This window comes from Balearica regulorum, chromosome Z (genome assembly GCF_011004875.1).
Source record: "Balearica regulorum gibbericeps isolate bBalReg1 chromosome Z, bBalReg1.pri, whole genome shotgun sequence".
NCBI lineage: Eukaryota > Metazoa > Chordata > Aves > Gruiformes > Gruidae > Balearica > Balearica regulorum.
The window spans coordinates 49,966,482-49,978,879 of NC_046220.1; the positions used below are offsets into that span (position 1 = coordinate 49,966,482).

At 39.1% G+C, this 12,398-nt stretch overlaps 2 protein-coding genes across 4 annotated transcripts in view; one reads left to right on the forward strand and one right to left on the reverse strand.

Annotated features, from left to right (window-relative positions):
• ADAMTSL1 (ADAMTS like 1) overlaps positions 1-12,398 on the reverse strand; it is a 206,526-nt gene that overhangs the window by 159,198 nt on the left and 34,930 nt on the right. For all 3 annotated transcript variants that reach the window (XM_075741113.1, XM_075741112.1, XM_075741114.1), the window contains exon 4: positions 269-505. In XM_075741113.1, coding sequence (XP_075597228.1) covers positions 269-505 — 237 coding nt within the window. The remainder of the gene's footprint in view (positions 1-268; positions 506-12,398) is intronic.
• Positions 4,506-12,398, forward strand: part of SLC3A2 (solute carrier family 3 member 2) — a 311,934-nt gene continuing 304,041 nt past the window's right edge. Inside the window, exon 1 of the mRNA XM_075741121.1 lies at positions 4,506-4,513. The gene's annotated coding sequence lies outside the window, so the exon portion shown is untranslated. The remainder of the gene's footprint in view (positions 4,514-12,398) is intronic.

Sequence of the window (12,398 nt, forward strand, 5' to 3'; positions counted from 1 at the left end):
AGTTAACTATACAAAACAGTTAAAAAACTGAGAATATAATCCTCAAAAAACTCCCCCAGGGAAAGAGCATAAAGTGAAAAAATAACCTTTGAATTTGTACATCTCTTCCAAACAAGGTAGAAGTCAACCTAAGAGAACGAAAACAGATTATTTAAAGGAAGACCCTAAAATGATACAAGTATGAAGGAGGAGACAGAGTGAGCGCCTGAGAGAGATCTGATGGGAGGAGTCATGAAGAAAGGCATTAGGGTAGGGCATTTCTCCTTACTTGGCACAAGCCACTGATGCACATGTCCAAGGATTCTGTATAGCATCGTGTCCCATCCAGAACCTTTGGTGCTAGCTCTACAATCAGAGCCGTTCCTCTGGCCTGGCACTTCAGTGAGCATGGGTTGTCTGCGTCGTTAGAGACGGGAAGCCACTCGTAAAACTGTCCTTGGTACTTGACGTCATTGTGAGCAGAGCACTGCTGAGCACGAAAATCACCTGCTTCTGGTGGGCAGTCCTGTAGAAAAGAAAGAGGAAAAGGCCAGCAGGTTTATTTGTGACAGCCAGTCGCAGTATCATGCAGCCAGCTGCGCTCCACAGCTGCCAGATGTAGGAGTTTTTTCTGTTTAGACAAAGAAAACTGATTGAAATAGCTACAGCTACACATAATTCAACTCGATAATTATACCTTCCTTTCTTCTTTCCGCAAAAGTATTGAAAGAACATCAAGACCATGTGTAAATATACTCAGGACATAAGAAATGTACTGTACGTGTCTTAACCACAGCCCTGAAATGCTCTTGCTGAATCTCTTTCCACTTGTGCACATACGTGAAGAAGTGTGTGTGCACAGCCACTCTCTTCCAGCCAAATTTTCGTCTTTGTTTGCAAAGAAAGAAAAAAGAATTATGTGATTTAGCTGTTTGTTTATTTAAACTCTCCTCACTAGCTTTTTTTTCACCTCAGTGACCTAAATTGGTGGGTAGGGCAACAAAAATCAGAAAAATGTGGTACATATTTGCATTTCTTTAGCCTAGGACTTTATAACTTGCATAATTAGTGACTTACTATTATTTTACTGGGAAGACTTTTATAAAGCCCCTTTGTTATTCCTTCAGGAGGTTTGTGAGATGCATAAACCCTACTCTGAACCAAGTACACCTGTTATAAAGAACAAAGACCACTCATACTACTTAAAGTCTCTTGTTGATGAGAACATGAGGATTTTCTTATCCACATATACTTTCTTGCCATCATTTAGTACTGAAAACCATGAGTCAAGTTCTCAAGAGAACAAGACCTTCAAAATCATGAGACTTCAGGCAAAATAAACATGAGGGGTTTTTTATTTCCTTTCCAGTTTTTGATCCTTGAAGAATGATATTTCAAGTTTTCCTGTGCAAGCAACCACAAAGGCTAGAGATTCATTGTGGGTTTTTTTTAGGAGTAACCTGAATTTCTCACATAATTATGGGAATACATGAGCTAAGCTTTAGCAAAAACATTAAACATCATGAGAACTGTGACAAAAAAGCAAGTGCTGGCAATATGGCTGCCTCAGATTATAAAGGTCCCATAGTCCTCCACCTTGCTGCTGTAAGGAAATCTGCTCCTCAATGATATCTGGTCAAATACCAGGTGAAATTAATACTTGTTATAGCTTTTACTTGAGGACTGTAACATTTTTTTATGGAGAATTATAAAGGTTGATTATAGACTTGATAGGGAAGGATTTTGATGTATATACAACCACATAGCTAGACAATATCCTTCTAAGATGTCTGTATTCCCTGTCCTCAAACTATTTCATGCTCTAGAAGTTCAAGTATCAGTAATGACAACCTTATTCACAGATTCCTTATCCTACCAGCTAGGAAAGTCTTGCTGCCATTGAGGCAAAATATCTCTTCTGAGGTTTAAATTATCACCTTTGTTTCTCAGACCTTTTTCTACACCTTCTTTCACTAATGCTTTTCTGCTTCTTTTACATAGGGCAGATTATTACATCTTTCAATATGAATTGGGGCTGCATGTCACTTTATGACATTAAAGAATCCTTGCTTAGTATTAAAGATCAAAAAATAAAACCTGTCTTAAAAATCAAGCATTCAAATCTCCTCTTAAAGCAAATTGGCAGAATCTTGGCTTTAAATTTGTCATTTCTACACCCTTGGCTCAAACCCAAGATAGCCAATCTGACCTCTCATTCACTGTGTAGTGGCAATGTGGTTATGCCCATTTTGTCTGAATGTAGAATGATGTTGGATCACACCACTCCAAACATTTCTTGCAGTGAACTATAAACACATAAAAGCCATGGCCTTAAGCACAGATCTTCAGCTAATTTGCTTTGCACCATGAGAGAAAATTTTCAGTTAATTTACTTTGTATTTGAGTGTGATGCAGCCCAAAAGCAATAAGCCAAGCTCCAGCCAAAAGTTCTGCTAAGTACAAGGGAACAGTGTTCCTGCTACAAAAGGTTAAATGGATTAAGGCATAAGAGAAAAAAAGGATTTGGGTTAAATCTTGCTCCAGAAGAATATGTATCAAAAAGCAATAACCCAGAGCTCATTCATCCTTTTTAAAAGTGGAGGTTGAAAGTCCAAATTCATAACTGGAATTTTAGTGCTAGAGGACTTAGACAGCAGACAGTTTTTCTATTCATATGTTATGGAAGATTAAAATAAAATGTAAAATGTTGGAAGTATTTCACTTTTATTGTAAAATCTCCAGAAAAACTTAGATGCAATCAGGTCCTTTTTGTGATCTGGGCAAACAGTTCATATAGGACAAAGTTTGGACAGCAGCACAGAGTGAAGAGAGTAGAAAAATATGTGGGAAATTCATTATTCCTCTATAGCTGTATAATTAGAGAAAAAGTGGTCTTTATGTTCTGATTTTAAACAGAGGATGAACAAGACAGTTACAGCTTGACCCAAGATCTGGTTTAGTTCTATTTTCAAATAGAGAAGAAACAAGCAAAGAGGAACACTGCGGCCTTATTTCCTGCCACAAAATCTTCTGGTGCATACCCTTCTCTGAATTTTTCTGTCCATAAATGAATACAGTCAGGTCTGTTGGCTTGGCTTAGGCTTGTTGCAGAAATCCAAGCCAACTCTCTTGTTTGGTTCAAGCTTGGCTCTACCTTCGAAACTTCCTGGCTTGCAATAGCTTTATTTTTACAAAGACAGAAAGGCCCAGTAAAGCACACAACATACAAAGTTCATAATCCTGCTTTGTACAGTATTCAATACTGTGTTTGTTGTGTTGGATTGTATTTTTAAATCAAAGAAAGAAAAAATGTACAGTCAACATAACAAGCTTTCAGGACACGGCAGGTGACCAGGACCGATGTTAAATACTTCCAGTCTTTGATATCATGATCAAAATAAAACAATGGATTTAAATAGTAGATCTGTGTTTAAAAAAGTTTTCATGTGAAACTTGAAGCCATTCGAAGAATACATTCAAGCAGTCAGAAATGCAGACATGCATACTTATCTTGGCACACAGATACGAAAAAGGGTCACAGTCTGGACCACCACTTTTCTCCTACTGAAATCCTGAATCCTAAATCTACCTGAAGGCCTTGAAGATCCCTTTCCCTCAGAGGGGAACTTTCTGTCCAGTTAGGAAAGCATGTACTGGCACCTACACACATAAGACCTAAGTGTAATTTTTTTTATATCAAACCAGAGAATGTTAAGAAACATAGTGGTCCGAATATTACCCATTAATAGACACAGGTCACTGAGACTCAAAAAGTAGGAACTGTACAGAACTTGGCACTGCTTATTAAATCTCTTGTCCATAGTTGGTTTAGGGGTTTTTTTGTTTGTTTGTTTGTTGGGGTTTTTTTCTTTTTAAACTTATTATTTGTTGTTTGTATTATATGTCACTGGGGATCATAGCCTCTTCATGCTGAGCTTTGTGCAATCATATAATGAAAGACAGATACAAGCTCACAGCCTATAAATGAGTATTCTAGTTGCTGCAATAACAGATAAAGCAAAGCCAGTGTTTCGCTGCGTATTTGTTCAAACAGTAAATTCCTATTTTCTTCTAAACGCTTTGCCTACCTTTAGATAAGAGCATTTGCCATTTTAAGGCAGTCTTCCTGTACCTTATTTCTGCAGTGCTGGCTCCTGGACAGGAGAAACTATAGACTCTGACTCCAAAATGTCTTTTCTCCTTTTAAAAAAATCAGCCTGCTTTTGGTATGTGCATTGGGGCTTGGTGGAAGGGGATCCTCTACAGCTGCCAGCTAGTGCTGCTTCATTGGTTTTACTCCACCTAAGGGTCTGATCCTGGAAGCTATCTAACAGTATGCAGTTTGTCTACCTGCACAACAGATTGACAGACAAGAGCGTGCCCACATTTTGAGACAGCCAGAAGTCACAAGCCAAGTCCATGCAGCAGTGAACCCAAGGTAGTGCGTCTTTGCAAGGGTTATGTAGTTCTGCAAGGTATTTTGCTAACCACATCTGCATGGTCTGTGTTTGGCTTGGAGCACGAGGCAGCACTGGTATCTGGCCGCAAAAGCACTACAGTCCTGCTTCAGGTTACTCCAGCTTTGGTGCTATAGTCACATCTTACCAGTTTTGTTTTCCTTTGCAAATTATCTGTGGGCCCCTGCAGACGTGGGGAACCACTGCCACTGCACTCCTTGAAGAGTCAGAAAGAACTAATAAACTTGAAAGTCTCGACTAAGTCCATTTATCTTCAAGCTTCCTATTCATTAAGACTTTTTAGGGAAGAAAATTTCCAGTGAATAGGAAACAACTGTTCCTCCTCTAACTCTGTGAGTCTGAGATGGCTGTTTCATGACCTTTAGCTTGTGAAGGCTCATGAGATATTCCTGAAAAACTGAGCCTGTGCTGGATACCTATAATCTCCATTCATCCTATCAGGTCAAGATTTCTTTCACTTCAGTGAAAATATATATCATTTTAAAGATGATCAGAAACTCCTTTGATGTATGAAACCTATTTTAAAACAAACACAAGAGTTTCATCTTCACCTCTTAGGCACCTAATGCTGGCCATATTATTACGGCTTCATTCGCTTCCTCACATCCAAAACATTTCTTTTTAACCTGACCTCCTATTTGACCCTATTGTAATTCATAAGGTTCATGGAGTTTTGCCATGTTTGAATCCCATTCAAAACAATTTCTATTAATCAACAAACCAGTGGAAAAGATAAGATGAATCCCAGATGTCCCTTGATGGTGATAGGTAGATCAGATTTCATGGGACAACAGAGGGTCAGGCTTTTTAAAGTTTACTTAGTGGGTGAAATGTAGAAGATCATATCTAAGCTGCGATAGGTGGAAACAGTCAAAGAACCTTAAAACAGTTTACAATATATGTGCTTGCAGAGGCCAAGAATGATTTACTACACCTGGAGCTTTTCCTCTGTGCAAAAAATAACTAACTGGACTACTCTGTGCAGCATCCGACAGAACAGCTTATTGAACCAGTTCCATGAAGTGCACATGGTGTTTCAGCCACACTGATTTCCCCACTGAGAAAGAAAGCCTGAGGTCCTCAAGTAGGGGCTTGCCCAAGACTAAATAAGAACTTTAGATAAACGTACAGAGACTTAGGACATCTAGGGATTTAATGGAAACTCCACACGGCCTTGAAGCCTTGTTGAGTGCCCTGCTTTAATTAAGTTTCTTGCAGCCAGATTTTTCACTAGTCTACTCCTGTGAACTTCTAAATAGATTAGGATCATGCTTAGCTGCATAGATCGAGAGGGGCTCATACTATAGCTTACTCTGACAACCCCAAGACACTGCAATATCTGACAGAGAAGCATGAAAGAAATAATATGAACAAAGTAAATGGGGGAATATCAGCAGATGCTTCTATGCTGTATTAAATAAACATAAATAAATCTAAACCTCCATGACTATTTGTCATTAGAAATATTTATAAAATTTTTTTTTGAGAAAAAAAAAAAGCTTTCCATTTATGTTCCTATTTTTGGTAATTTGATATGCAGCTTTTCATGCCATTTTAAAATGCTTGTTTGTTCACACCTTTTAAATATTAAAGTGTTTAAATTAGATACAGTAACTTGTATTTCAGCTTGAAAAATGTCCAAATGTTTCAGTCAAAAACTAATACAAGTACATAATGTTAGAGTACACTTTCCTAAAAGCACCATGCTGCCACATTGGGAGATCAGAAAGAGATATGTAAATTAAAAAAAATACATTATTATCAGAAATATTGAATTTAAATCTATGAATCATCCAGAGTCCTGAACAGTCCTGAACTGAGTCCTGAAATACCATTGGCATGGAAGTGATCCAGGTTGGTTTTTTGTACAAAGATTCTTGATGTATTTACACAGAATGGCAGCAATGTTGGGTTGGGGTTTTTTTCTTCTATGTTTTTAATAGTCAAAGATTCACAGGTTTGCTTGCTGAGAAGATAGCAAATCCAGAAGTCAAAGCTGCTACCATTATCCATATACTAAAAAAACTTGTTTCCAAGTAAGAAGAAATAATTCCCAGATGACACACTTTTAGGTTTTAAAATGCACCCATTTAGAAATGAGATGGTAGTTATTAAAATCCAGCATTTTGAAGAACAGACTGTAATCACAATAAATGATCTAAGTTTGGAAAAATTTCCATTTACAAAGTAAACTGACATTAAGTAAATCGGGTGTTAGTAAGGAGGTATGTGTAGTGCTTATACTTTTTAAAATTATTTTATTTTACCGCAAAACGCAAACTGGGAGGTTCAATTGCTAAAGACTTCACATGGCATTTCCGGCCACCAGAGGGTAGAAAAATTAAATCCTGCTCTGCAAAAAATTCTACCTGGTGATGAGTCTTCTCATACACACAAGCCAATGCTTCTGACAATTATGCACTTATATGGAAGTTTAGGCTTGACACTTTCCAACAGGCTGGGCTTTGGTGCATGGAAAAAAGATAATGTCATCTTGCCGAAAGTAAGATGGGCAATATCGGTGCTGGTGTCTACAAAATGCAGCATGAGCTAATAAAAAACAGGGATGGAAGTAGCTTGCCTGAATGCAAGCCAAAAAATGGGGGATGTCATTACAGTTGGTATTTCAGCCAAGTAAAGAAAGGGAGTTACATATAAAAAAGAGCTGCAGGTGGTGTTTACAAGTTTTGGTGGTCTGATTAATGGGATCTAACATCTACAAATTTTATCTTAGGCTTAACAGAACTGGTCTAAACCTTGTCGACAGAGCTAGTAACATTGTCCAGCTTCCAGCATTGTCTATTTTCATGTCAAACAGCAAAATCTCAAGAGCAGTCTTATATGTGGTGTTCATCATCATGCTGGCAGGTATAAGCGAGTAAATATGAAAAGTCCTTTGAGATAAAGTGCCAGTCTCATGCATCTAATTTTTTTTTTCTGGTCTGATTCAGGAAGCAGTGCAATAAAAGGAGGAATCTCAGGGAAAATAAAAATGGTTTCAATCACAAAAAGGGGTTTGATAATTGAGGAGAACAAAGAGAGAAGGCATGAAGACAGTGCATATTCCAACAAACACTTTTCAGACAGATTTTCATGTAAATGGGGGAAGAGAAAGCAAAAAACAGCATAGTGGCAGAAGGACTGAAAAAGACAAAGGGCAGATGAGGTGGCATTATAGCCTGGTACAAAAGCTGGAGAGAACGTGGCAACTAAAAACATGCCTAGAAGAAGGAACAGAGAGTGTGCTAGCTTGGAAAAAAAAAAAAAAAGAAAAGAAAAGAAAAGGAACTAGTAAAAAAATCCTACTTGTAGTTTGGAAATATTTTGTTTATTTTGCATAATGTTTAGGATAACAACCCAGCTAGATACAAAAACATGTTTTCGTTGCGTTCAGAGTAATTTTTTAAAGAAAAACAAATTACTCCCTCTCTCCCCCCATGATTATATTCTAAAATGTCTGGAAACGTACTTGGAGTCAATATGAACAGTAAGAAGAAAAAAAGCGGATGCAATTCCACCCTAAATCATCTTCAGATTCTCTCATTCCTTCTTTTACTATTTACACATGTGGCTTCATACCCATAATCTTTCCAGTTTCTGATCAACAACAGGCAATGCAAGTGGTGAACATACTAGACTGGATTTGCTCTTTTAAGGACTGTTCGGGAGCTTTATAGACAGTAGAATCAATCTCTCTTATAGTCTGTACTATGCAAAATCATTCAGCATCCCTAGAATAATATAGGTCACTGAAGAAAAAGATGTGCCACTCTCTCCCCTTGCCTCTCTTTTTCTTTATCTCATTCTTTTTTCCCCCCCCTGTAATTTAATTTCAGGATGAATTAAAACCATCTGTAGCAAAATGTTGCAAATGATAGTGCCTATGAAAATGTGTTCATTGCCAGACTCCAAGAAGTATTCTTCCCATTCTCCAATTTCATCTTTGAAATAAAGAGTTTGCTTTTAGTATATCTGACTACCCATCCTTTCCTGTAAGAAGACAGTCATATAAACAAAAACATGTCAATTCACAGATAGACAGTTCGGAGAAAATAAAAAGACCAGTTACTTTATGAACAGTAACATTAGTCCTCAAGTTATACACAAGCTAATGATAACGAAAGCTTGTATTTCAGGATTCACTGATTTCTACAACAATCAAAAAGGAATTTTCCACAATGCATGATAGCTAGCTTCATTTGCGGGGGCGGGGTGGGGGGGAATGGGGGGCTTTAGAGAAACAGACTGTCATCTAACAGAGGAAAATGTAGGTCTCATTGAGCCTGGAAGTTACATCCTCCTGATTTTCAGTGTATTTGTGAATGAAATCTTAATAGGCAAAGTCTGAGTTAACAAAAATACACACAATATTGAGTGCCTCTTCCAGTGAAGAATTCCATGACAAGCCATGGAGTTGATTAATTGTTTCCAAGACCAAATTTGTTTATATGTATCCTTGGATTTTGGAGACAAAGAGAGCAAACTTCATTAAAGAGAAAATATATGTTTTTGGGGTTTTTCTTCAGCTTGGTTTTTTTTTTCACTATTCTGAAAGAAGCAAACAATATTTCAGTGGCACAGCTACACAATTCTGTAACAGAATGGATTTCAACACAGAGATGCACGTCCAGGGTTCCAAAACCGCTTTTGGTTTCTATGGGTGCTGCACAAGGTCTTTCAAAGTGGTACCTAGGCCAGAAACACAGGGCTGAGGACCACCATGGCTGTGGCAGCATCCTACCACAAGTTCTGATGCTGATGGCAGTGCCCTTGCAATGGCTGATGTTGTGAATACCGATGCACGGTATCTCAGATTAGTAAAGACGGTAAGTGGAAGGGCATAATATCTGAATCAAGGACTCAACATACGTTAAAATAGAAAATACTTTCCCCTGAAATCAAATGTCTGCAAAATGAATACAGCCAAGTACTTTCCTTATGACATAAAGCCTTATTTGGAGGGCCTGGTCGAAGTGTGATGCAGCCAGAAGCTTGATTTATTGCTAATTTTGAAATTTTATCAAAAACAAACAAATGAAAACTCATTTAATCCTTTTATTAAGGAAAAGAACAATGTAGCATAATCCATTCTTTACTCACTCCAAAAAAAGGGGTTAAAATCGTGAATGCAGTCCTGAGTCTTCATAATTTAATAGCAAAACTGTCACTGATTTCAGCATAGTGAAGCACTTTGAAAGTTTCAGTTTGGATTATTTGGTATGAAATAATTGAGTGAGTTCTGCAGCTGCATGCCTCACTGCTATGCTGGAAAGTCTGGAGCCAGTATTGCCAAATACCAAGTATGTAAAGGAATTGCCTGACAAAACTATGCAAGGTTTTATTTTGAAGGAAAACTGTTCAGGTGCACATTTCCAAAACAGAATCTAAGCTAAAAATAACATCTAAAAAATTATTCCTTATCTTGGAAAGTTAAGCTCAATGATTCCAAAATAAGGGTTGCAGCACCCCTTACTTTGGGTGAAACCCCAAGGTAAAAGGTAAAACCCCAGCCTCTCATCAGGGTGATTGGCTAATGGCAGCAGAGTAGGATGCTAGTTTGTCTGACTGCTCTTAGCATACACAAGAACAGGTCAGAAGGGGAAGGGGACTGTCACAATGTGCAAACCAAAACAAATCTGATGGGTCTAATTGTAGTCCAATTAGTCTTAAAAGTATCACTTTTTAAAAAAATTATTTTCCCATCATATTCCACAGAGCTACAGCATGCAGCTTGACTGGAACAAATCAACCTTCCCATTCCCTTCACGGTCTCATGGTGTAGCCTAAGTACCTCAGAGATGGAAATTAAACTGTTAATCAGCCAGCAAACCTATTTGTTGACTACTCTAGTTGTTGTCAGTTAGTGAAGCAAATGTCTAGACTGATGAGAGATTTCAGGAACCCAAAGGATACACCCAGGACAAATTTCAGAGGAAGTATGAGAAATCTTACTGCATGGAAGACTACAAATCAGATAGAAGTAGTTTCTTTCAATATTAACTGTGGTCTGTTGAAGAAAATATAAGCTAAATATGAGAGAATGTATTCATTTTTTTTAACTTAAACTTTTAAAAGTTTTTAGACAAAGCACCTATTGAAAGGCTTCTGAATATGTCCCTATCAGGCATGAGAAAGCTTGGCCCCGGGCACGTTTGATTTCATTTTCCATCTTTACTGGTAAAACTGACATTTCTCCATGTAATTTGAGAGCCTTTACTATTCTTGGCACCCAATAAAACTTTCCATATGAAAGTCTTTACTTCCATTTTCACCAGTGAAAACACACTTTCACTTTGGTGAGCACAGAAGTATTTTATTGTATTGAAAACTATATTCACCGTATTAAAAAAAAAAAAAAAGCTAGAGCCTTTGGAAAGGCCAAAACACTGGCACAGAGTATCTAAAACTGCTTTTCTAGGATATGCAACAGGATCCCAATGCTGGGAGAGCACAGGTGAACAGAAACATATATCTCTTACTAACTTGTCTTCAATCCGTAACAGCTTAATCCCCTAGCCTGACAGACTGCCCAGTCTGAACCAGCTGGTTACCAAAGTAATACAGGGAACACGAGTGGTCTTGATTCTACCAGGGGAGTTGTAAGGAGCAACTCTGACACAATTTGGAAAGGCTGTGACTGCAATCCCTTCCAAATGGTTTTAGCATCATGCTACACCATAATCTCTCATTTTTTAAGAAACTGACAAAGGTTTGCCTGCAGTCCTGTGGTATGAAGGCAGTTTAGATAGCTACAGTATTCTCACTATCACATTACCAAACTATTTTATGTATGACATGGTTTAGCTGATCACTATGTATGACGTGGGTTCTGCTGATCACTCCCTGACCCTCCAGTCGATGATTTAGTTTGTGGATGGGAACCAGGGAGTCTCTGCTGGTGCGGTATTGCCGCCGGTGCACAGTTGTAGTAGCAATCGGCACCTGTTGCTCCTCAACCTTCAGCAACCCTACAACAGAAGGGTCCTCCAAGAGACCAGGCAAACTAGACAATGGTTCAATTTCCTCCGCTTCTAAGGCAGCTATTCCAAAAGCCCACCTGTAACCTTTTGGGTCTTTGAAATACCCTTTCCGGAGGTAGTCTATGCCCAGGATGCATGGAGCCTCCGGCCCAGTCACAATGGGCTGCTTTTGCCACTCATTCCCAGTTAGACTTACTTCAGCCTCCAACAGAGTCAACTGTTGGGATCCCCCTGTCACACCAGAAATAGATATTGGTTCCACCCCTTTATAGCTCGATGGCATTAGGGTACACTGTGCACCCGTGTCCACTAGGGCCTTGTACTCTTGTGGGTTCGATGTGCCAGGCCATCGGATCCACACAGTCCAATAAACCCTATTGTCCCTTTCCTCCACCTGGCTGGAGGCAGGGCCCCTCTAATCCTGCTCGTCATAGTCACTACTCACCTCTTGCAAAAAGGACTTAGAAGTACCTTCAAGAGGATCATAAGTGTGATCTGGCCTTTCACTTGGTCTGGGGGGCTGCCCGGTGGAAACTGGAGCAGCGTTCTTTCTGGAAGAGTCCCTTTTTACAGCTGTCTTGCCTTGTAGCTCATGTACGCGTGCCCGCAGGGTTGAGGTGGGCTTCCCATCCCATTTCCTCATGTCTTCTCCGTGGTCACGCAGGAAAAACCACAGGATACCTCGTGGTGTGTACGCTCTATATCCCCTCTCTGGAGCAGAAAAACGCCTGGTCCTAACAGCTGAAATGCGGGTCTGTACAGGTGGGGAGTAAGATATATCCTCTTTGAGTTGCCGGACATCCTGAGACAGTTTCTCCACAGCCAAGACTAGGGAGGAAGAAAGGCTCTCTTCATACTGTCGGAGTCGGCAAGCCACTTCATCCACCGTGGGTGCCTCTTCACTTTTCCAGTCGATTACTGCCAGTGAGTTGGCGTACGATGATGGTGCATTTCGCACAAA